Source organism: Propithecus coquereli, unplaced genomic scaffold (assembly GCF_000956105.1).
Source record: "Propithecus coquereli isolate 6110/MARCELLA unplaced genomic scaffold, Pcoq_1.0 Scaffold111, whole genome shotgun sequence".
In the NCBI taxonomy this organism is placed as follows: domain Eukaryota; kingdom Metazoa; phylum Chordata; class Mammalia; order Primates; family Indriidae; genus Propithecus; species Propithecus coquereli.
In genome coordinates this window covers 869,330-893,732 of record NW_012135081.1, presented here as the reverse complement: position 1 = coordinate 893,732, position 24,403 = coordinate 869,330, and the positions used below count along the sequence as shown (strand labels likewise).

Below are 24,403 nucleotides of genomic sequence, written 5' to 3'. Positions count from 1 at the left end.
TCTTAACAGATGTGGCCTCTCTCCCTCTTCTGAGTATCCTAGTTATTTCTACCTCTTTTGTAGTTTGCTTTGTACATGGTGCCCTATATTTTACTTACTTGTACACGTTATGAGCTCCTTGTGAAAAAGGGCAGGGTCCATCCCCCTGGTGTCCCGGCCAGCGCCTCACGCCCGGCAGCAACCGCGACGATTCACTGTCTGCCACGGCCGCCAGGGTGTGCTCGGCCCTAGGCACGAGGCCGCCGAGGGCGGGAGGCGCTGTGATTGGTAGACGCGGTCATCAATCGGGCGCAGGCGGGGCGGGGCGCGCCGCCTGGAGGCCTGTGGGCGGGAGGCGGGAGGCGGGAGGCGGAGCCTGCATGAATGGGACGCGCGGCGCGCGGGCTGCAGTCGGCGCTCGCGGGGGAAGCCCGAGTCCCGGCCGGGAGTGGGTGGGAGGAAGCGAGGTGGGGGGAAAGGGAAAGAGCGCGGGGGGTGGGGAGGGGCAGCGCCCGAGCGGAGCGCCGAGAGCCGCTGGTGTGAGCTAGAGCTGGGCGCCGCAGTCTCCGTCGCTTCGGTGCTGCTCTCCGCTGCACTGCCTGCGCCTTCGCCGTGCGCCGGGCGGGACTCCAAGGAGCCCCCGGCACCCCTCCCGAGGCCGAGGAGTCGGGACTCGGGAGCCGGCGCTGAGGGAGGAGCCTGGTCTGAGCAGCCTAGCCCAAGGCCCCCGGGAGTGGAGGTAGGGGGCTGAGGCCCCCGAGGGGGCCCCGCTGCGATGGGCAACCTGGAGAGCGCCGAGGGGGGCCCGGGAGAGCCTCCCTCTGTTCCGCTGCTGCTGCCGCCCGGCAAAATGCCGATGCCTGAGCCCTGTGAGCTGGAGGAGAGGTTCGCCCTGGTGCTGGTGAGAGCCGAGCCCAGCCCCTTCCCCCTCCTACTGCCCCCCAGGTCCCGACGCCCCGGTTGGGACTTTGTGCTGGGCCCCTGTCCCTCCCACCCCTTCAGTCAGGGCGCCGACAGATCCTGGCTTCCAGTGTCTTCCCGGGAACCTCTGAGCAGCCGCTGGCCGGCCCGCACTACCCCACTGGGGACCTCGGGACGCCCCAATTTCTCAACATTTAGGAGGAGGGGTCCCCAGCCCGGAACCGCCCCAGGATCCAGGCTTCTCCCTCCTCCCTCCCCCTTCTGCCGCCCTTCTCACTTCTCCCCACTTCCTCTTCAGTCTCCCAGTCCCTACAATTCTCCTTCCTGAGCCTCTCGCTGGTGGGGGCGATTCAGAAGCTAGGGGCTGGCTTACTCCTCAGCCTAAGTCAGGCTTCTCTGAGCTCTGAGTGGGGAGACTGCCTCTCATGTTAACATGGAGGCTTCCCAGGGTGTGGGTCCCACTCCCAGCCCAGACCAGATGTTTAGGGGAGAGGGGGAGTGGGGAGGGGGCTGGCAGCTCTTGAAGGGGGTGGAATAAGGAGTGATGCCATTCTACTTATTTTCAGAAAGGCCTGCAGGCATCCTGCTAAGTTATAGTGGATTTGTCTGAAGGGCTGAACATGTGGATAAGCCATTTCACTGGGGGGTTTTTCCAAGTGAATGAGTACACAAACCACCCCCCCTCCTTCGAACTTTTCATGTTAAGCCCTAGTGCCTGGTTCGTGTTCTTTTGCCTGTGCTTCTTTTTAGTTTTTCTGTAGGTTCCAAAATGGTCTGTGTAGATGGGTTTTTAGAGCTGACTTTGGGATACTTCTTTGGTGTGGGAATTGGACATTGATGTCACTGGCTCCGTGAATAGAGAGGTTCTGACCTGGCATCATTGAGATGGAGCCAGAGAATATGTTGGAAGAATATGAAGTTTTGGAGAAAGAAAACATTTGCTAGCAAAGGTAAATCTTTGAGAAACTTGGGGAAATAGTTCTCAGTTGCCCAAAGAACTGTCTAAGAGGCAGTAATAATTCTGGTGTTATTGTTAGTATGGCCAACATTGCCTGTGAGGAGGGATAAATTGTGGACTTAGCAGCCTTACTGGATTTCATCTGCCTTGGAATAAGGAGATTAGATCTGTTGGCAACAGTGGAGCTGTCTAGAGATCCTGGCCTCTGCGATGGTAGAAAGCCTGACATCAGCCCACTGGCACCAGAGCTGGCTCAGAGAGGGTCCACGGTGTTCCAAGGGGAAGCAATGTCACTGGCAGTCCTCTGCCTACCAGCTCTGCTAAGGGCCAAAGGGATCTGGGCCACACATCCTGTGGCCCTCTGCATTTCCCCCAGCTTCCTCAGGGGGATGGGGTGAGTCAGTGATTACTAATGCGCTGTGACGGTCTTGGAGGCTGAGGAGGAGAGACTGGGACTTAGTGCCCTTGAGAACAAGAGCTCAACTGTTGGGGAAAAGAGTGGGAGGGAATCTGCACTCCAGTGGGGGTGTGAAAACCCCCAGCATGCTGGCATGAGTTAGCTATAGAAATGGAAGAGAAAGGGATGGCCTGAGGTGGATTGGGTGGGAGGCTGCCTTAGGTAGGGGCTGCCAGGCCATTTGTTCTGAGAGCCCAGAACTACAGCCCATCATGTCCTCATTGGAGCTTGGTTGACCAGTTTGTTTGGTTAGCAAACTGTTGGATTAATAGTCACAAAATGTACGGGGTGTGCTGGTTACTAACCAGAGCACCCAGATAGCCCAGGTCAAACAGGGGACTGGACCACCCACTTGCAAGCCTTCCTTTCTGTATAAAGTTTTGATTTGTTTCCTTATGGCTTTTGTTTTGGTCTTGTTTCTGTGTGCCTGAGCTGCTGCTGATGGAGGTTTGGAAGAGGGCAGGCCAGGGCTAGTTAGCTATTTCAGGAGAGGAGGGGATTTTACCTCAGTTTTCTAATACTGGGAAATCATGCTTTCTTGGGATTTGAGTTCTTCTCTGGGGGCTCTTAAAGGTCCCTCTTTCTATTGCTCCTTTCTACTATCTTTTGGGAATGGTACTGACTGCGAGTTAGATGTGTGATCTAGGTACAGGCTCAGGTGTATTTCCTGAACCATCAGGAGAAGCTCAGTAGTAGAAAAAGCAGTCTCTGTCTTAGCAAGTGTCTTCTCTGAGCCTAGATTTCCTCACCTGTAAAATGGGGCTAATAATCCCTGTCCTGGTGAGATTGTAGGAATTAAGTGAGCTCGTGTATGTAAGGTGCTTGGCACCCAGTAGGTACTTAATACAGATTAGCTTCTTTTCCGGTGGTGTGAAACAGTCAGACAAGCTACTCCTTTCTCACCTTTTTCTTTCCTGGATTGTCAGCTTCTTATCATTGGTTTGCTTTATGAAAAACGTATTTGAGGAGTTTGTTGAGGTGACATACTGGTGTCCTGGTTAAGCATGTGGACTTACAAGTCAGAGTAGTTTAAGTACTGTCTCCTCCACAGTCTTCAGTTAGAAAAGTGACCTCAAGCAAGTTACTTAATCTCTTTGAGTCCCAGTTTCCTCACATAAATGCAGATAATAATAGCATTTGCTACATGAGGTTGTTGTGTGGATTTAATGAAATTTGAAGTCATATACTTAGCAGAGTCTGGCATCTACTATATGCTTAGTAAATGGCAGCTTTTAAGTTTTGTACCTCTCAGCAGAGAGTCTGATCTGAGATCATTTGTATTCCCAAAAAGGGGTTTTAAGTTTAGAAATCCGATGAAGCCAGTTACCCCATTCTGTATACCCAGTCTCAAGATAAGGCAGCTGCTGTCAGATGGAGAGCTTCCTCTGCCCCAGTGTAACTATGGAAACCCCCCTGAATAGCACCCTGGCTGGGGAAGTTGTATCAGTGTTAAGTCAAGACCACAGGCTCCCAGCTTTCTGGCGCAGACACATGATCTGACCCACAGCCTGTCAGCTGAGGTTGGAGAGCTCAAGGTCTGAGGCCCTGAGGTGATTTTTTCATGACATTGATCGTAAGAGTCCTAACTCAGCCCAGTGCCTTAATCCAGGGCTTTCCTGTGGTGTGCTACACATGGGTCACAGGTGTGCTGGGATACTGAGTCTCTTATTCCTAGGGGCAGCTAAGGTCCCCAGTCGGTTCCCTCTCGCTGGGATCAGCTTGTGCCCCATATACTGTATAAATAGTATTATTTTCTATGTGTGCCCTGATGTGAAAAAGGTTGTAAAGCTACTGTGTTACACTGTTTTCAGGGATCCTTCCTTACCCCCTTATCTGAGCAGCAGTTCCCATTCTGTTCAGTATTGAGAAGTTTGGGATTGGGGCAATTACTGGAGCTCTTCTTTGATAATACCAGTGTCAGAGCCAATCTCTGGTCTAACAAATCCCCGGTGTGTGTTTTGGTTCCAACTAGGTAACTACCCAAGCTCAGTTGCTCAGAAGCTAGTGTTCTGGCCAGTAGTGGACATTCTTTTGAGAGAGGAGGTAGAGGGTTCTAAAGGCTTCGAAAGGATAGCTCTCTGCCTCTGGTGTGTTTGCACCCTGATTTTTCTCTTCATTGGCTTATTACAGACTTAAAACTGAATGTAAAAGTTCTGACGCCAGAAAAAGCCCTGGATATCCCTCAGGAGGAGGCTTGCAGGGTGTGAGGGCAGAGTGTGTGACAGGGGCTTTCCCTGCTGCAGCTCCTCCTCTCACATTTCCTTGGTGATGTCTGACGACTCAGGGTTTCGCTTAAGTGTAGCATTGATCTGGGAGCTAAGCTGGCCTGGGTGCTAGTTGTCTAAGAGGCTTCGAGGAGCCTTCTTTGATACAGAAAGGGACTAGGAAAAATTTGGACTTAAATATCAGGTTCCCAATCGCCATGGTGGAAATTTTTTCCCCAGCCCTGGGGATTGTGGTGAATTAGTTCAGGCTGGAATAAGACTTGGGGAGAAAGGGCCTTTTGACATCAGCTGGTCAGAGGAAACTTCTTGTTCAGAGACCCCGTAGAGAAGACCCTAGGCCACAGAGAGGAGTCTCATTCCCTTGACCTTCCATTATGAACCAGCCTTAGTCTTTAGTCTGGGAGAGGTGTGTATGTGTGGGGAAGGGACTGATGGAGTGGACTCTGTCATTTGGGAATGTTTTCATTGCCCCAGAGGGAGATTCAGATTTTTTTTTTTTTCTCTTAAAGTAATACTCATTCTCTAAAGAAAGTATGGGACAATTCAGAAAGAAGAGAAGATTGAAGATTTAGGTTGAAGAAAAACATCCCTATTTTCTCTAGTTCCATTACCAAATGCAGTGAATGTTTTTTAAAACCTTTTATATTTTTTTCTCTACGTAGAGTTTTGCACAATGTTATGATATTTGGTATATATATTTTTTATTCAGTTTTTTTTTGCTTTAGTTATTTCATTAGTTTTCCCAGGCTAGTAATTGTAAACATTTTAAAATGCTTGTACAGTGGTCTGTCAAGTGAATGTACCATTGTTTACTTAACCATATACCTTTTGTTGGACACTTAAGTTGTTTGCTTCTATTTGTCATCATAAACAATGCTGTGGTGAACATCTTGTTATACAAAGTCTTTTCAATATTTGGAGTTTTACTTAGGATAGAAACTCAAAATTTAACTTGCTAGATTGCAGGATATAAATGTTTTTATTTTCAAATGTCTTTTTTAAAAGGAAGTAACACATGTGAATGTCCTTAAAGAGAGGGAAGATGATTGAGAATAGCTTCTTTTCTCCTGATTATGAAAATAATACATATTTATTAAGCAAATTTGGAATTTGCCGAAAAGTATAAGGAAGAGAATTAAAATCACCTATAATCTCATCATCTATCAACATTTTGATGTACTTATATGTATATTTTAACAATTAGGATCATACTGTGCATATTGTTTTGTAAACTGATTTTTCATTTACCTTTTTTTTGAGACAATCTTGCTCTGTCACACAGGCTGGAGTGTAGTGGCATCATCATAGCTCACCGTAGCCTCAAACTCCTGGGCTCAAGCAATCCTCCTGCCTCAGCCTCCCGAGTAGCTGAGACTACAGACCCTTGCCACCATGCCTGGCTAATTTTTCTTTCTTTTTTTTTTTTTTTTTTTAGAGATGGGGTCATTTACTTTTTGAAGCATTGTCTCATTTGTTTATTCTTCAGTATCATGATTTCATGGCTGCACACTACTTTATAATATTTTATTACTGCCTTATCTTGCATTTTTTTTTGCTTTTATAAATAACACTGTGATGAACATCCTGTGCATAAATATTGTGTCCATCTCTGATTATTTCCTTAGGATAAATTGCTAGAAGTAGAATTATTGGGTCAAAACATATATGCTTTTTAAAGGCCTTCTAAAAAAAGTTTTATCAGTTACCTTTTCCACTAATAATATATGTGTGTGTGTCCCTTTCTCTGTAAGCTAACCATTACTGGCTGGTTTAATTCTTAAAAAATCTTTGCCAATTTCATTAATGAGAAATGAAATCTTGTCTTTGCATTTCTCTGAACATTTCATCATAAGTGTTTTGGCCATCTTTTGTTTGTGCCCTTTGTTCTCTGTTGGGAATTTATTATATATACATATGTCTGTGTAATAAATATATACATTTCCCACACTTTTTCATTATAAAATATTTTGCACATGTAACTATTATGTAAGGTTAAAATAATAATGAAATGAACACCGGTGTATCCACTGTGGATTTCTTGGAATTGCTTCCTGCCCCTTATTTTCTTCTTGCTGTCTGGGATGAAAAAACCCTTTAGCTCAGAACTTGTTGGGTCTGTGTTCTGCAGCTGGGACAGTCCAGGTGGCGGTCACACCAGTGCTTCATAACTTTTTCTGTGGGGAAACAACTGCTGCAGCTGGTGAGAACAGGAACTGGTCTTGGTGGAAATAACTAATCTTCAGTGAAGTGAAAAAAGAAGCCAAGGTAGAGAGGAAATGAGACCACAGATCCTCCCCTGCCCCTGAGGTTGCCTGGGAAGGCTGGGCAGAGCCAGGACACTGGTTCTATGGTCAAGACCAGAATATCCACCTCAGAACTGACTATAGTGAGCCCAGGGCACAGCAGCACTGGCTGCCTAAAGTCAGCATGTCATCTGGTATGCCAGACCAGCCACTTCCATTCTGGGGAAACATTTCTCCCACGTCTGAGCTGAGCTGCAGCAATGCCAGGGAGAGGCTGGGGATTCATCCCAGTTCGGAAATGACTTTAGAGAAGGGGAAGGACCTTTTTCTTTGAAAATAAGAGAGAGTACTGTCATCACACAGCCTTTTCCTCTCCTGCTCCTCAGTGGGTAATTTGGGGCGACCTCTTTGAATAGTAGCAGATGAGAAGGTCAGGTTTTTAAGGTTGTCATCCATGGAGAAGAGAAGTGGATTCCAGAATAGAGCTGAGATGGGCAGCTACAATTCCCAAATTCCCATTTCCAGTCTCTCTCTTTTGCCTCCCGTGGCAAAGCTATGTCATTGTATCTTGTTTTTCTTCCACATGAGAGTGAGCCTCCCGAGGAAGGTGTGGAGGTGTCAAGCTGCCTCTCTGTACTAGGGAGACTCTTACCGTTTTTGCCTCCCACCCTCCGCTCTACTTTTCCTCTTTCAGAATCCTCTTCTTTGCAGGTTCTCTTACCCTTTCTGTCTTCCATCACCTCACAACAAAGTTATGGATTGAGAGTTTGTGTTGAGTAGGGGAGGACCTTGATAGGGTTTTGGGGGGAGCAGTGTCCCCTCTCTCCTCAGCTTTACTAATATGCAGACTCTTCTATAAAGTACTTTGAGGTCCTTGAAAGGTGTTCTAAATACTGTTCAGAACCACAAGGGTCTAGCAGAATTATTTACATGGCAGTTTTGCCAGTAGAGGAAAGGTTTAGGCTGTTGGGGACCAGTGATGGTTCAATTCTTATCCTCATCTCTCCTCTCCCCTCCCCTCAATTTCTTTTACCACCTTCCCCTCCTCACCTAGGGTTATGGCCAGAGCTGGAGTTGGGGCTTGTGATCTTGCCTCTGGGTCCCTTACACATTAACGTGTGTTCTTTCTCCCCTGCTTGCTTGACTCTACTCAGATCCGGAATGGAGAATATCATAGTCCTCTTCCAATTGTCTGGCCCCTCTCTAAGAAAGAGCTGGGCATGAGCTAGGCATGGTGTTTGGGTACTTTAGGAGATAGTTATTCTGTTTTAAGAACCACTTACAGCTCAGAGCAGAGTTTCTGCTCTGTTTTTTACCTGCTTCCTTAAAGAGAGCTGGGGAGCCACTAGATCTTCCCAGTGTATCCCATGAAACTTAACAAAAAAAAAAATCTGTCCTGGGAGGAAGTAGCTGGTTTTGACACTCAGGTCAAGATAGTTTGAAAGAAAGACCATTAGTTCTGGAATCAGAAGATTTAGATTCTGATCTAGTTGTATAGTCTTTTTCAGCTGAATGACCTTAGGCAAATCCTGTAACTTTTCTGAGCCAATTTCATTCTTTATGACATGGCTATTCTAGGTCTTTTGTGGTTCCATATAAATTTTAGGATTATTTTTTTTTTCTATTTCTGTGAAGAATGTCATTGGTATTTAGATGGGGATTGCATTGAATCTGTAGATTGCTTTGGGTAGTATGGACGTTTTAACAATATTGATTCTTCTAGTCCATGAGCATGGAATATCAGCTCTTGACTCTATTATAGCCAACCAACTGGCCTTCCATTTTTCTCTATTCTCCCTTTCTTCATTCTCTCATCCATTCTCCACAAAGCAGCCAAATTCAAAATAAAATTCAAATGGCATCATTCCCTTGCCCAAAAACCTTTAATGGCCTCCCTTTGTATAAAAAAGGAAAAAAAGCAAACTCCTGCCACTGACCCTTAAGACTGTATCACTTGGCTCCTGCTGGTCTCCATACCCTTACTTGCCCTCCTATTTACTGAGCTCGCATTAGCCTTTGCTCATTCAGGACAAGCTTCTTTCTATCTGAGGGTCTCTGCGCAAGCTGTTTCCTCTCCTGGAATGCCCTTTGCCTGGATATTCAAATGACTCATTCTAGTTTGTGCTTTAGGTCTCAGTTTTTAAAAACTCCATGTCTCAGACAGGCCTCCCCCACTTATTATTCTCTTAGCATCTTATTTGTCTCTTGTATTATTTTCCATTTTGAAATTACTTGTTTGATTACGTGTTTATTATCCATCTCCCCAGACTGTTGACTCCACAAGGGTGGGGACATTGTTTGCTTATCACTGTGCAGCCGAATACCTGGCACAGGGTAGGCACTCAATAAATGGCTGTGACTGATAGAATCTCTCATATATATGTGTGTATAAATATAATCTAAAAAGGCAATTAAAACAAGACTACATACACTGCTTTATAACACCACATTTGTATGTAAATGTGTAGAAAAAAGGCCTGGAAGATCAACACCAAGCTGTTAACTCTGGTGACCTGTGGAGGGGAATGAGTAGGGTTGGGGGCTGAATAATGATTCATTTTTTATTCTATAAGCTTTTGAGTTGATTGAATTTTTTTTACAATATTTACTTGTTTATTTATTCCTCCTCAACTTTTAATGCAAAAAAAAGGAAGCTCCTCTCTCTTACTCTCTGCACTGAGCCAAAGGAAGAGTGCAAGAGAGAGAAAGGACACCAGTGGGGTCAGCAGCTGGCCACAGCCATTCCCTGCCCTGGCTGAGCTTGGCACTGGTTTTCATGTAGAAAGAATCCTAAGAAATGCTCTTCTGCCCTAAGGCTGTATTTTAAATTCTTAAATGTAGGCATGATCCTGGTCCTCCAGACACAGGCAGATTGTATATTTTTAGCCTCTTTCATTTCCAGGCCAGGGAAAGCTGCATCTCCAGCCTTAGCAGAGCTGCAGCAGGTAAAGTCAGCAAAGGGAATACACCTGAGCTTAGGCTTCACTGCACCTAAGCCTCTCAAAGTCAAGTCAGTTCAGAAACTCTGACCACCATGGAAATCATCTTCTCTAGATTCTTGTCTACTAGGGATAAGGATAACTAATAATTCTAATAGCTAACATTTATTGAGTGCTAATGGTATGGCAAGCACCATGCAAAGCACTTTACACACGTTATCTCATTTAATCATCACAACTCTGCGGAGTAGTTGTTATTATCTCCATCTTATAGAAGAGCAAACTAAGGTCCAGGGAGGTTAAATAGCTCACTTAGGATCACACAGATAGTAGGTAGTGAAGTCAGGATTTGATTCCAAGCAGTCTGACTCCAAAGCCCACATTCTTAACTATAATCTCCTCTTTCCAGGGTTGACTCCCCCTTGCTCTTAGTACTGCTTTGAAGAGGACTGAGTAAATTATGGCAGAATGTAGGGGAGGTACACCAGAATAAGGCCTCCTTTGCTAAGAGGTCTAGTGGAAAGATTTGGGCTTTGGAGTCAGCCAAACTTGGGTTTGAATTCTAGCTATCCCACTAGGACATTTGCTATTCAACAAGTTTTTTTTTTTTTAACTTATTTTTTATTTAACTATTTAACAGCGATACCACTAGTGTTGAAAAAACAAATAATGCCTCTGCCTTTATAGAGTTTAGAGGAAAAGACAGATATTAAACAAATAAATATTACAAATTATGATAAGTCCTTGGGAGGCAAAGAACAGGTTGTTAAACAGGTTGTTAAGAGAGAGCATGACAAAGAAGACTTCATTTAGGTTGGGAAGTCTTGGGTCTATTCTAAATGTTCATTCCCTTTTTCCTTTTCTTCTTGTTTATTAAGGAACTATGTCTTAGGTGTCCATTGTATACACAGCACTTTCCCCAGTGCTTTGGAGTATACCAAAGAAATAGAAGATAATGCTCCCTGTCTAAGTTGGAGAGACAATATGTACATTTAAAACTGTATTTTGAACTACAGAATTAAAGCAAGTGTGTGTCCTATTGTCTGTGAGGCTTTCCATGTGCCATAGTTATTTTATCCATAACATGGGAATACTATTTGTCTTGCCCAATCACACGTTTTGTGAAGACCAAGTGAGATCATGCAGCTAAGGGTGCCAGACAGCTATGAGCACAGAAGGATCAGCATGGTATAGGGTCACTAATCAGGCAGTGCTTTAAGAAGTACATGGGCTTTAGTCAGGTGTTAAAGGTGACAGGTGTAGATCAGGAGAGAGGAGGTTGTTCCAGGCCAGAGCAGTGTAGAAGGGAATTAGAGAAGAGGAATGAGGCAGCTATGTGAGGGGCAGCCAGGAGCCCTGCTGCTGGAATAGAGGAGCCTAGTTACAGACAGGCAAGCTCAGATCAGGACATATGGTCAACTCACCCTGAGCTTTGTTTGACTTCCTGATTGTTAGAAAAGGTTGTGGAGGCCTCCCTGCTCACACTTTCAACGGGTAGTAGAGATAGTTGGTAAATCGTCCCTGGCCAGTCATGAGTTTGCTCATTAAAAGTGAATGATTGAAATTTATGAGAAATAAATGCTCAATCCTCCTAGGTTAGAGAATCAGGGTAATTTGATTTAAGTGAAACTGGATAGAAAACGATCCCACATGTTGGAGACAGCAGAAGTCTCCAAATGTGGAAGCTTCCATTTCTAGTCACTGAGTTTTAAGCTAATTCTTTCCATTGCCAAATATATCTTGCCTTCCCTTAGAGTGAAATGCTGTCTTGTACTGAATAATTTGTGTTAACAATGCCTTTTTTTCCCTTTTATTCTGCTGCCTCCTATGTGATGAAACAATGCCTTATTTGTGGTAGGTGCTCAATAGATATATCTTAGTGTTCAATAAATATATCTCCTTATATATAAACAGTGTCCAATGTTTGTGAGCCAGTTTCTACCTGCTGGTGGTTTCTTGCACACTGTATTTTGGGGGGCATGGCCAGCTAATTATCCAGGCTGGGCACCTGGGAATCACTCTAGGCTACTGCCCCCTCACCTTCCCTCCATCTGTACTACCACTGTGGTAGTTGGTCCTCAGCTTTGGCCTGGTCTGTTGTGGTGGACTCTTTAGTGATCTCTTTGCTCCAGTTTTGCAGACCTATCCGCTCTAAGCCAACATCACAGCCATATGTAAAGATTTGGGGGAAGGATTTTCTAGGAAGAGAGAACCTGTGCAAAGCTTTGGGATGGGAAAGAACTTTACACATTTGAGGAACTGAAAGAAGGCCAGCTTGGTTGACAAGGATGCTGAGGAGATGTCCGAGAAGGCATAAGACAGGTGAACAGGGCCCAGATCACATGGGACCTTGTCAGCTTTGGTAACGAGTTTTGAAATTAATTGTAGAGGGAAGTTTTAGGCATGATAGTAATCTTATCTGCTTTATAGCATCGAGTTCACTCTGGCTGCTATGTGGAGAGTCCTGGAATCTGCCTCCCCATTGGGCAGCAGGTTGGCCTGAGTGAGACCCAGGCTCCTCACTGTACTCTGCCCAGCACGGTGGATGCTGCCCTCTGCCCTTTCAGGTTTGACTGGTGCTCAACCCTCACTCCTGTCTGTACCTACCCTCAGGCCAGAAAGGCAGTTCCTCTGCTAGGCTGGCCCCAGTGTTTGGCGTGCCTACCGGTGGCCTGAGCCTATAATTTGGTGGGTTGGCTGGTTACAAAAATAAAAAGTGTGACCTATAACTAAAGCTGAGTGGATTCAGTGAAGAGGGAGCTTTTAATTTGCAGAGGTTCTGGGCTGTATTTAACTGGAGGAGAAATGTGTCTCCTCCCTAGGTGCTGCTCCATTTTCTCTCTTTAGTACCTACTGTGGGGCGGGTTAGGGTTTGTGGGCCCCGGGGTGAGATGTGGAGGACTTTAGGGAGATATTTGGAGGGGACATTAGGGTCCAACAACATGTTTGGTAGGGCTTCCCGGGAAGTAGGCATTATTCAGTCTTCTCACATAGCCCACTGGGATGGAAGTAGAATTTTAAAATGTTTGCATAATCGCTCATTTATTCATTTAACAACTGTTTATTGTTTTCTCTGTATTTTAGCCATTAGGGATACCACAGTGAACAAAAAAGGCAAAAGACCAGCCTCATAGCATTCACATTGTTGTTGGGGAAAGCAATAAACAAATATACAGGTATTTAATGTTAAATAGCAAGAAGTGCCATGAAGAGAAAGAAGGCAAGATAAGGGGGTAGAAGAGTGATGAGGGCAATATTTTAGAGAAGATGGTCAGGCAGTTTGGGGGGTTTGAGGTATAAGAGAAAGCAAAATAGTGAAGAGCAACTTTCCGTGGACTCTTGATCCCAGCGCCTGAGCGTGTCTCCGAGGAAGGGGCTCCCTATGGCAGCGCAGCCAGTCTGGGCGGAGATCAGAGTCAGTGCTCAGGTGGGGGCCCAGGTGGGCCCCAGTCAGAGCCTGTGGTTGCTTCTTCCTGGCTCCAGCTGTCAGAACTGCCTGCAGGGCTGGGCAGGGTGCTGATTAACTGTAAATAGATACTTGTCTTTCCAGGGCTCATCAAGCCCGATTCTCTCAAGATTTCCCGAAGTCACTCGGGAAATCTTGAGAGAATCGGGCTTGATGCTCTGGGCTTGAGAAGGAGTGTGAAGTCTGGCCTGGGAAATAGCTGCAAGGAGTGCAGGGACTCCTTCTGCCTGTGTCCGGGTGCTCAACAAGGCCTTTTGCAAGAGCTTTGGGGCTTAATGGATTTGGATTTGAATCCTGACTCTGTTATTTATTAGCTCTGTGACCTTGGGCCAATTTCTTAACCTCCTTAAACCTCAATTTCTTCAAACCTCAGTATTATCCTGGATAACCAAGATGATAATACTTACCTTTTAGTGATTTTGTGAGGATTAAATAACATGTGAAGGACCCAGGGCAGTGTCTGGCATAGTGGATGCTCAGTACATTTTAAGTAGAAATATTATTTGAAGGCTACTAACCTCTTGAGTCAGGGATCTGCTATCAAGGAGCCTAATGGAAATATTCAGGAAATGTGGGTTATTGTTGATGGGTAGAGACTGGTTCGCTGTACCTTGAAGTTGTAAAATCACTGAACTGCCCACGTTAGTCACCTTTCTTTTCTACTCAGTGATGTTGGCCTAGTCATGACCTCTCCACAGGCCTTAGGGACCTTCAGGGACCAGGGAAACCCTTGGCTTTGCTGGGCTGCCTTTTAGCACATTTTATCTCTGGCACAGCCATGGAAGGACCCAACTTTTAGAGTCTTCTAACTAGAGACTTTTTACCAAGGCCAGGATAGCCATCATAGGCCTGCCAAGTCGAGACCTGTACTGAACTCTGGGATGGTAGAGCCACTGTTGTGTGGGCTCATTTTGTAGATTGGAGATCACACACTCCCCTCCCCTCAATGCCAGCCCTGGAGTGAGGCCCAGACAATGTTCTGGAGTTAATGAACTAGAGCTATCTGACTAGGAAAGAGCATCTTTGTTTGAACCTTCTCTGGCCAGAGTATGTTTGGGCCCCTTACTTGGGACAGACCTCTTGTTTGTGGTTGTGGTTATTTTGTTTTTGCTTGCTGCTCAGCAGAATCAGCACCACACAAGCTCTCATTATCCTCAGGCCCTTGGCAGGCAGGGCACTTGGTGAATCCTGCTCCCTTGCTCACGTCTGCAGATTGTTTTTTGATGCATCTGACATGAGTTCCACATTGATGGTCCAATAGCAGCTATTAATTGCTCCCTTTGGGCTTGTTTAATTATTGCTGGCATGGCGGGTGACTAAGGAATTAAGAATCTCTTGTGCATTTAGGGGGCAACAGGTTCTAGTGACCTCCCAAAGCATTTATTTATTTGTCATTTCCCCAGAATATCCATGTTAAAAGTTGGTAGCAAAACCTCAGGAGTTGAGGGGTAGCTGGCCTAGACAGTGTCAGGTAGCATTTGGCCTCCCAGTTGATTCTTTCCAAGAATTGTAAAGAAGCCATATATTAATAGCACTTATTGCCTGCAGATGCCCAGAGAAATGTCAATATGGTGTCATAACAGTATAAAAGCACTACCAGCTGCTTCTGATGGTCTTGGAGACCAGAAGCCTTACTCCATCCTTATTCTGGAGGCAGGTGAAGGTTCACATCAGTACTCCGGAGGGCCTCTGAGGAGGTGAACCGAGAGTGGTTAAGGTGTCATCTTCCCTGGCTGGAGACAGGGAGAAGGACAAGATACCAGCCCTCAAAGACTCACCAAGTGCAGCCTAGTACTCATTCACTCAGCAAGCGCTTAGAATTGTGTTACGAGCCAGAGAGATAAAGATGACTAAGACAGTCATCCTGCCCGCAGGAGTTCAGTCTAGAGTTTACATTAAACATATAATTATAATACACAGCTGGGTAAGTGCAATGGTATAGATAGGAAGCATCGGGGAGCTCCAAGGAGAGGTAGGGGCTCAAGGAATACTACCTGGAGAAGGAAATCTCTGCTGGCTGAAAGGATAATTAGGAGTTGGACAGAAGTGTGGGAGAGAAAGCATTCCAGGCAGTGGGATGGCATGAGCAGAGATATCGAGATGAGACAGAGCATGATGTGTTCAGAATCCTCGTAGAGCTGCTCAGAGCGGTTGAAGTATGAAGTGTAAGGCTGGGAGGCAGGGCTAGAGTGGTAAGGAAGGCTTTGAATGCCATGTGGAAAAGAATGTACTCACATGTTTCGTAGGAGAGTCAGATTGTGAGTTGTGAGTGGGTCAGTCTGCTAACCATGGGAGGGAATCAGAATTGGAGGTGGGCAGCCAAGTTAAGAGCAAGGCCTTGGTAGTATGGTGATGATGATGGGCGCCTGACCAGGGCCAGTTTGCATGGCGGAGATGATGGGACAGAATCAGATAAAAATTAACTATTAATAAAGAGTCAAAAAGATTAAAATTTCAAGATTTGATGACTAATTAGATTTGACATTATGAGGGTGGAAATGAGGGAGAAGGGAGGAATTTAGGATGACATCCAGATTCTAGTTTGCTAGATTAGTTAGATGGAGGTGCCATCAGTTAGGGGAACACAGAAGGAGAAATGCCTTAGAAGAGGAAGTGATGAGGCCACTTTGAGACACTTGAGGCAGCAGTGCCTGTGGAAGTCTGGGTGGAATGTCTAATGGGCAGTTGGATATTTAAAGCCGAAGCTCAAAGGAGAAGTCTGGGGTAGAAATACATATTTGAGAGTCATCAGTGTTTACTGGTTAAGTAAAATAGAGATTTGTGGCACAGTCGGACCTCAGGTTTGCAGACCACAGGTTTAACCTGAGGAAGTCAGAAGTTAATTGGGGAAGTGAGGGATTTGAACACTGTAGATAACTTGCAGAATCTTCAGATCTCTCCGCAGATAACAGGACTGTGGCCCCTAAAGTTTAGAGGAATGGTCCCAGATCATTCAGCTGCTCAAATAGCAGAGCAGCTTGGTCCCTTAATTCAGTCTCCCTAAATTCTGGTCCAGGTTTCCTTTGAATATCCTGGATGGCTGTTGGTGTCTTGATTTTATCTTTTGAAGTGGTGTGGTACAACCTCTGCTCTAACCTAGAGAATTATTGGATCACATGAGATAATGGAACTGTATCCTATGTATGTTTAACCTATACTGTTCAGCTATCTCTATATGCTCTTTTATGTATTATAAAGTACTATGAAATCATATTTTGCATGTGTACTTAGATGGTAACTCAAGTCAGATGCAACTTCTGGAGTGAGTCATTCCAGTTACTGTTTATAGAATCTTTCTCCTATGCTAGGCACCAGGCAGAGTCCTTTTCATTCATTCATCCTTTCACTTAATGTGATCAGTAAGAGGTAAATATAATCCATATTTTATAGATGAAGAAACTGAGGTTCAGAGAAAGTTAATAACTTTCAAAATTCAAATCCAGGTCATCCCTAATTCCAAAGCCCGTGCTTTGGAGCATTCTGGAAAGTTTAAAATGCCACTTAGATGTAAGGGATTTGTCCAAGAGGATGATTTCCTTGCCCCTGTGCTCTGCATAGTCAGTGAAGCTTGACCTGCAGGTGTCCAGCACATATACCTCATCACCTTGTTTCACCCAGTTGTGCTGGACAGGGAAGCGGTGTCTAATGATCAGCCAAAGCCAGTCAGACAAATCCTGGTGGACCTTTCCAAGTTAGAAATGGAGATTTGTTTGCTTTGTAAGGAGCTGCAGGACATGGTAGAAAACCTGTATGTTGGAGGCCACATATCTGGGTTTGAATCTAGGTTTTGCCACTTTCTGTGTGACTTTGAGCTAGTTGGTCGTAGATTCTTTTTTTTTTTTTTTCCTTTAGAGACAAGGTCTTGCTCTGTGGCCCAGGCTGGAGTGCAGTGCTGCAATCATAGCTCACTGCAGCCTCGAACTGCTGGGCTCACATAATCCTTGTGCCTCAGCCTCCTGAGTAGCTGGGATGACGTGCTCACACCATCACACCTGGCTAGTCTCGGATTCTTAATTCGCTCACTGGTTAAATAGGCATAATAACTTTTACCTCCATTAGTTATTGAGAGCAGTGAGTGAGATAATATGAGAAAAGTACCTGGCATATAAGAGATGCTCAGTGATGTTTTTCTCTCTATCTCTGGCCCTTGATTGAATATGACACTTATGATGCCAGACATTTCAAGAAGCAGAGAAGATTTGAGGTCTGTTTAGGTCGTGGGGAGGAAAATCTCAGAAGGCTAACTCCAAAAAGGTGTTTATTTCTGGCTGGACAATCAAACTAGATATAAAAAAGCTGGAACAACTGAAAAATGGTGTTAGGGTGTGGGTAGCCAAGACCTCCACGTCAAGCTCCAGCCTTAAAGGCATGGGGGACAACATTGGGAGCACAGCTCATGGGTCTAGAGCAGACTGGGGTCATTGTGACTTCTCCCAAAACAGGATAGCAGCACTGAGGCACTGAAGATATATCCCCATTTGAGAGCAGTTAAAAAAGCAAGGAGACAGAGAGGACTCGTAGTGCTTCTCCCTGACTGATGACTTGTGACAGATGTGTGCCTGTGCTGGGCCTCAGTTTACCCTTCCATAAAGCAGAAGTCATGCCCCTCCCACATGTGTCTGGAAGTAGGAAGGGATTCATTAAGTTTTATGATTTTTATGATAAGCTCCTGGATTTATGATGAGACTCCTGGAAAGCCAGAGCTGGGCCCCTCCCAGACTGCCTCTGCCATCCACTTGGGCAGCCACAGCATCTGTTAAGCTGCCTCTGTGTCTAGGAACAAGTGTGTTCAAGGCAGGGTCCTCAAGGAGCTTGCAGTCTCGTTTGGGAAATAATGCAAAATGTGAAAAATGAATAACAATATGAGAGAGAAGTGATTTTTCCCAAGAAATCTTGTAATTAAAGGATCTAAGGGAGGTAAGAGCAGTGAACCCTGCAGAAATTCAGAGGAAGGAGTGTCTGGGTAGTTTGGGGGAGGTTCCACGAGGAAGGTTGAAATTGTATTGGTTGGTCCTGAAGGAGGCGTACAAATTTAGAAAGGTGCAAAGAAGGGCTAACAGTTTATTGTCTCAGAGGAGGCATTGTGGGAGGTTCAAATCTCAGGGTTTGGAATCAAACCTGGGTTCAAATCCCAGCTCCACCATGTACTCGCTTTGTGACCCTGGGCAAGTTCCACAGCCTTTCCAAGCTTTTGTTTCCTGAATGTACAACAGGGATAATGATAGTCCCTACTTCATAGGACTTCTTATCATTGTGAGAATTAAATGAGATAATTCATATAGAGTGCTTACCACAGTTCTGTCAATAAAGGTTAGCTTTTGTCATTATTACTATTTTCATTGTAACAGTATTATTATATTGTCGTTATCCTGCTTATTCCCACCTACTCACCTTAGCTCATAAGACCCTTTGTCATCGTTGTTTCCTGCCTGCTGTAATTTCCTCCTACATACTTTCATTCCATTATAGCAAATCACTTACAGACTCATGGATTTGTTAATGGTGTTTTGTGCTTCCATGTATTTGCACATACTGTCTCCTTGCCTAGAATATCACCATCACCATCTTCCCTTCCTCTATTGCCTTTGCTTTACTCCTTCCTGCTTAATGTTTAAGACTAAATCCTGGCCGGGCATGGTGGCTCGCACCTGTAGTCCCAGCTACTCAGGAAGCTGAGGCAGGAGGACTCTTTGAGGAGTTGGAGGTTGCAGTGAGCTATGATGACACCACTGTACTGCAGCCTGGGTGACAGAGCAAAACCCCATCTCAAAAATAAACAACCCAACTAAATCCTATAACATTTCTTCTAGGAAGCCTTGCTTGACTCCTTGGTCTAGTTAGATGTTGCCTCCCTGGGATCCCACAGGGCCGTAGGTGTCTCTTTCACAGCAGTGAGCAGTGCTGTCTGTGCTCACCCCTGGTTTGCTCGTCTAACTTTCCTCAGGCAGGATATAAACTTCCTAAAGGTCGTGATCATGCCCTGTTTATTTTGGTGTCCCCAGATTCTAGCTTCCTGCTTGGTATATAGGTGTTTCCCAGCTACATGTTGAATAAAAATCCCACACAGAAAGACATAGCTAGCATTATGTGTAACATATACTATCTAGGTTCTGATTTAACTTATTTAATCATCACAGCAAACCTATGGGGTAGGTACTATTCCTACCTCCATTTTACAGATGAGGAAACTGAGGGTCACAGAAATTAAATAACTCTGCCAAGAACAAACAACTGGAAAGCAATGGAGCCAGGATTTAAACCCAGGCAGTGTGGCTCCACAGTCAGTGCTTTAACCACTACATTGTGTTTGTGCCTCTAAGTATCACTAAGATTTGTGATAAGGATGTTTATTGAATGTCCAAGAAAAGGCGAAGAAACTTTTGCGATAAGTCACAACTTCACGAACACGTAAAAGAGTTAATAGATGTGTGAAGGCAATGTTGGGGGAGTGGATCTCATCACTCTCACTTATGAAAGATTTGCTGGAGATGGTGGATTTCACCTGCTGTGAATTGGAGGCGGGGCATGGTTAGCAACTGGAAAGGAGGTGGTTTCTTTCGGGTGTAATGGAATAGAAAACTTGGGGACAGGAGAAAGAAGAGTATGTGTGTGGAGAAATTTAATTTTCCCTGTCATGTAGCCATACCTAAATTCAAGGGAAGCTGAGAAATATATTAATTCTAGGCTGTCGAGTGTTCAACTGAGCGTTGGAGGTTCATTACTGAAGAAGGTTTGGACAAGAGGTTGTGGGACAACAAGCAGGTCTCTGCCATGTCATCTTCACATGTGATTATACTCGGAGCTCAGAAGAGGGGTTGATTTTTTAGGTCGGGTAGTCACAGAGCTGTTGGATTTTAAGTCAGGTAGTAATAGGTAAGGATTCAGAAGATTGAGGAAATGTCAGTTACAATGCTAGGGTTAGGGAATGGCAAGAGTGGCCGTCCCAGGAGAGAGACAGTCCACAGAGTAGGAGAGGATGAGGCTGGTCAGAGAAGCTGGGACCAGCTTGGAGAGAATCTTATCTTGGAAGCTCTTACTGTGAATTGCTAAGAGCAACAGGCCAGGGAGTTCAGGTTCTTGTGTAAATGATAAGGAGTCAAAAAAGTTTCTGAACCAAGAAGAAACATGATTTATGTGCTTGGAAGTTTGGAAGTTTCATCCATGTGCAGGGTGGAGGGGGAGGGAAGTCCTGGAAGTCCAGGATACCAGCTCGAAGGTTATCCCAGAGGGCCAAGAGTGAACAATAAGGGCCATCCAGGTGGTGACAGAGGGATGGAAGGGAGTGTATAGATGAGAGACCTTGGGAGGGAGACCCCCTGGGCCTCAGTGGGAGATGTGCTGTGGTGTGGGGAGCGATGGGGATGTGACTCCAGGAATATTGTGTCCTCTCAGAGGTAGCACTGCCTGTTGGGCTCCCCAAGCAGGAGGACAGAACCTCATAAAGAGAGGGAGGACACTGGTTGGCTGTGGGGAGCATGTGAGGCTCTGCCCCAGACTCTTTGGCTTTGGAAAACCGGCTGCCCCCAGCGGAATAGTTTCCATTCTGCGTAACTGGGGAGTGTGTGGGTCTGGCTAACCGCGAGGAGGGGCTGAGGAGCCAGTAGACAGATCAAGTTGCTGTGGCAGTGGCTTTTTAGCTAGGGCCTGGGGGCTTGGTTGGGAAGTGCTAACAGGAGTTCTCCTATCTCAGATTGTTTGCTTCTTCACTGAGTAGGCTGAAGGGGGTGGCCTCAGCCAGGGTCTGGGGGCCAGGTTATCTGCAGGGTTACCTGATGTCAGGTATGAGGCCAACGGTGTGGCAGAGGGTAGAGCTAGGGGCTTTACTGGCATTGGGGACATGGCCAGTTTCCTTCGCCTTCTCAGAATCTGGTGGAGGAATCCTCTAGGGTGAAGAAGAGGCCTCAGGGGTGTAATTGTATTTGGAAAAAGCCATCTCTGAGTGATGCTGGCCTTTGAGGACCTTTCCTTCATCTGACTTCCCTGGTGTGAATTGCAAAGCTCAGCCTGAGACATCTGGTCAATCCATTTCTTTTTCCTCCAGGCTGCTCAGGGATGTGGCCTGAAACTGCTCAGCAAGTCATTTCTGGTTATAGAGTCATCAGTGACCACAGAAGCACGTTCTCCAGACGTGGTTCTGAGCCTTTGAGACCTGGCTTTTCCGTGATAGCTTGTCCCCAAAGTGATAGCTTCAATTAAACAAAAACAAAAAGGCAGACCTAAGCCAGACAGACACGTAAGTCAAATAGCACCCCCACTCTTCTGATGTCTTTTGTCATGCAGTACCCCAGCAACTTTCCCATATGTCTCACAGGGCAGCTCAGGCCTAGAGAAAACTGTGTGTAGCTAGAGTGTATTATACCCACATTGTCCTTCCTGTGCGTGGGGTCACGTAGGATGGGGAGATGGGCAGCAGTGGGGGCTGCACTGGTGAGGCTGTGGAGCTTGGCAGAACCAGGCTGGGAGGCCTAGAATCCAGGGAGGTAACTGCTGCCTTCCACCCTTCCTGTTCTGAGTGCTTTGGTGTGCAGGGGCTGGATGAAGTGTTTACCTCCACTCCATCAAGGCAGGGCAGAGACTGCCTATCCTTCCAGCCAAAGGCTGTTGACTGTTCCTGTGATTTCCCTTTCTGCCGTAGGAGATAACAGTTCTTCGCCCAGAACCTTTCACAGTTGACTCAGGCCAATTTTGAGCTGCCTCAAGTTATCATCTCCAAACCTGAGCTCTGGAGAGGAGGATGGGCGGGAGTCAGGCGGGGAGAGGAGAGCAGTCAGCTTCATCTACCCAGTTGGCAGTGAAGCCAGGCTTGGCCTTGCTCTGTGAGGGCTGCAGTGGGGATCTGGCCATCGATCTGTTCCATTTCCTCCCCTGCACTACTCCAGCCAGTCACGGGGCCGGGGAAAAGTGTGGGTGTTTAGAGGGGCTGCTGTGCTTCCCATGTCTAGACTTTTGGGAAAATTTTAGCTCTTGGACCTCTGGTCAAACTCTCTGATTTTATTTTTTTGGTTTTCTTTGAACAGGATTGCAGTTTTTGGGGGGAGTTAGGAGAAGCTGTGCCGAAACAATGAGATAAACAAACAGTGACGTGGAGGTGGCAGCAGCATAGGCAGTGGGCTGGGCCGGCCTACCGTCTGGGCCGGCTGGGTGGAGGAGGACTCCCGCCCTGCACACTGGCCAGCTGGCTTGCGTTAAAGCGCTGGCTGAAAATAACTCTCATTGTCTGGGAGCTGCTACTGCAGCAGGGCTGGCTGTGGCCACCAAAGGGCTAAGGCAGCAGGAGCTGGTACCTCCCACCTTCTTGGGCTCTCGCCCTTTGGGAGCGGTGCCCAGCTGGCCACAGCTGTGCCTGCTGCCCACCAGCAGAGACATGTGGATGGCAGGCTGGGCCATTCCTAACACTCTGTCCTTTTGGTGGCTGGTAATGGGCCTTTGTGCCTTGTGTTGCCTGCTTTGCCATTGGCTCGGGGGCAGATTCGTTGGTTTGTGAGGGGGATCCTAGTAGGAACACAGGGTGGGAACCCAGTGTTACAGCTGCTCCTGTAGCAAAGTCCTGGACTCCCAAACTTGGTGCCCTCTCACCACTTTCCATCTCTGCTCCTCTGCCCATGGGCTGATCTGTGGATGCCAGAGAGGACTTGTGGCACCTGCAGCCAGGTGCCCAGCAGCATGTCGAGAAGCATGTGATGCCTTGTTTATCTGCAAAGCAGTCCTAGATTCTTCTCCCCAGGGCTTCCCATCGCCTGAGCTGAGCACAGGGCTGGGGCTACCACACTTGGGAGAAGTGTCCAGCCATAGAAAACTTGGTGGGAGGTGGTTTCAAGAGGGAAAACATTAATAAAACTACCACTCACTTTCTGTATTTGCTCAAAATATACAGCCCCCACTGGAGCTTCCCTAAACCCTCCGTGGTCCTTTTTCCAGGAACATTTCAGATGTTTCTTTCCCTGTTTCTCAAAGAAGTTGTGCCATTTTTGTCTCTGCTAAGATTTATCATGGCTGACTGGGACTAACAGAAATAGTTGGGAAATTTTGGTCGTTCCTATCTGTTTGTTGGGTTTTCCCCAGGCCTGGTCCAAGAAGACTGGCAGAGTAGGGGTGAGTCCCAGAGCAGGGTCTGTAGCTTTGAAGGAAACTCCAAACCCCACTGGCATTTCCCTTCCCCTGCAGTGGGAAGGAAATGAGGAGGGGCAAACTGGACGGGGGTGCAGAGCAGGAAAGGGAAGGGAATCTCTGCGACCAGCACTGCCACCTCCTCCATGGCTTCCCTGGGGCTGAGGGCTTGGGTGGAGAGTAAGGAAACCTCACTGGAGGGACTGGGAACCCCCAGAGCAGGGCAATCTGCCTGGCCTCACGCTGGCAGCAAACCAGAGCAGCCTTGCAGGAGAAGCATCAGACCCGCACCTTTTGGCTCCTTCCCGTTACAGGTTTTTATTGTTAGACTGCTTGCTGGTGCCCTGCGATTTAGGAATCAGCCCCAGAGTTGCTTCAGTTTGGGTTCATCTTCCCCCTTCTCTTCCCATCTCCTGTGTGGTTGTTTTGGCTGTGACTTGTCTCCCCCACTTCCTCCTTGGGGTCTCCCATCCCCCCAAGGGTAGTGGGACTTAGATTGCCTCCTACTCTGAGAGGAAGCTGGAGAGGGGTCAGTGGAGGGGAAAGGATTGCTCTGTAGTCAGAGTGTTGAGAAGCAGTTGCTGAAAGAGGGATCAAGGCAGAGAGAGACAGCCCAGAAGCGAGAGGAAGGGTCCCTGGGATGTCAGAACATTACACAGGAATTTTCAGGCGGAAGGAGAAGGGAACTGTGTTGAACACCCACAGTGTTCATACGTAAAATATTTATTATTTAATCCTCGTAAAACCCTGTGAAGTAGGGAGATTATCTCCAATTTATGGATGAGTTCACTGAGGTTCACTAACTCTGAAGAGCTCAAGTTGATCTTGGGCCCCCTGACTCCACCCACACCAGTGCTCTCGCCTTTCCCAGACCCTTTCTGTGCAGCAAGGGTCTCAACCAGGAGTTAGCAAGAACTCAGATTGGCTTCTGCCTTCTGAGAGCCCACAGTCTCTGTGGAACCACTGAGGAAAAATGTCAAGGAAACAAACCTTTGACTGAGACCGGAACCATGTCAGGTTGCTCCCTGGCTATACCCAGAACTCAGGAAATTGACCTTCCTAAGAAGCTAAGCAGAGCTTCCTCAGGACACGGGGGCCCTGCCGGACT

At 46.4% G+C, this 24,403-nt stretch overlaps 1 protein-coding gene across 1 annotated transcript in view; it reads left to right on the top strand.

Annotated features, from left to right (window-relative positions):
* Positions 1 to 740: 740 nt before the first annotated feature.
* The window catches only part of FMNL3 (formin-like 3), a 49,183-nt gene continuing 25,520 nt past the window's right edge, over positions 741 to 24,403 (top strand). Inside the window, exon 1 of the mRNA XM_012654087.1 lies at positions 741 to 880. Coding sequence (XP_012509541.1) covers positions 755 to 880 — 126 coding nt within the window. The 5' untranslated portion in view covers positions 741 to 754. The remainder of the gene's footprint in view (positions 881 to 24,403) is intronic.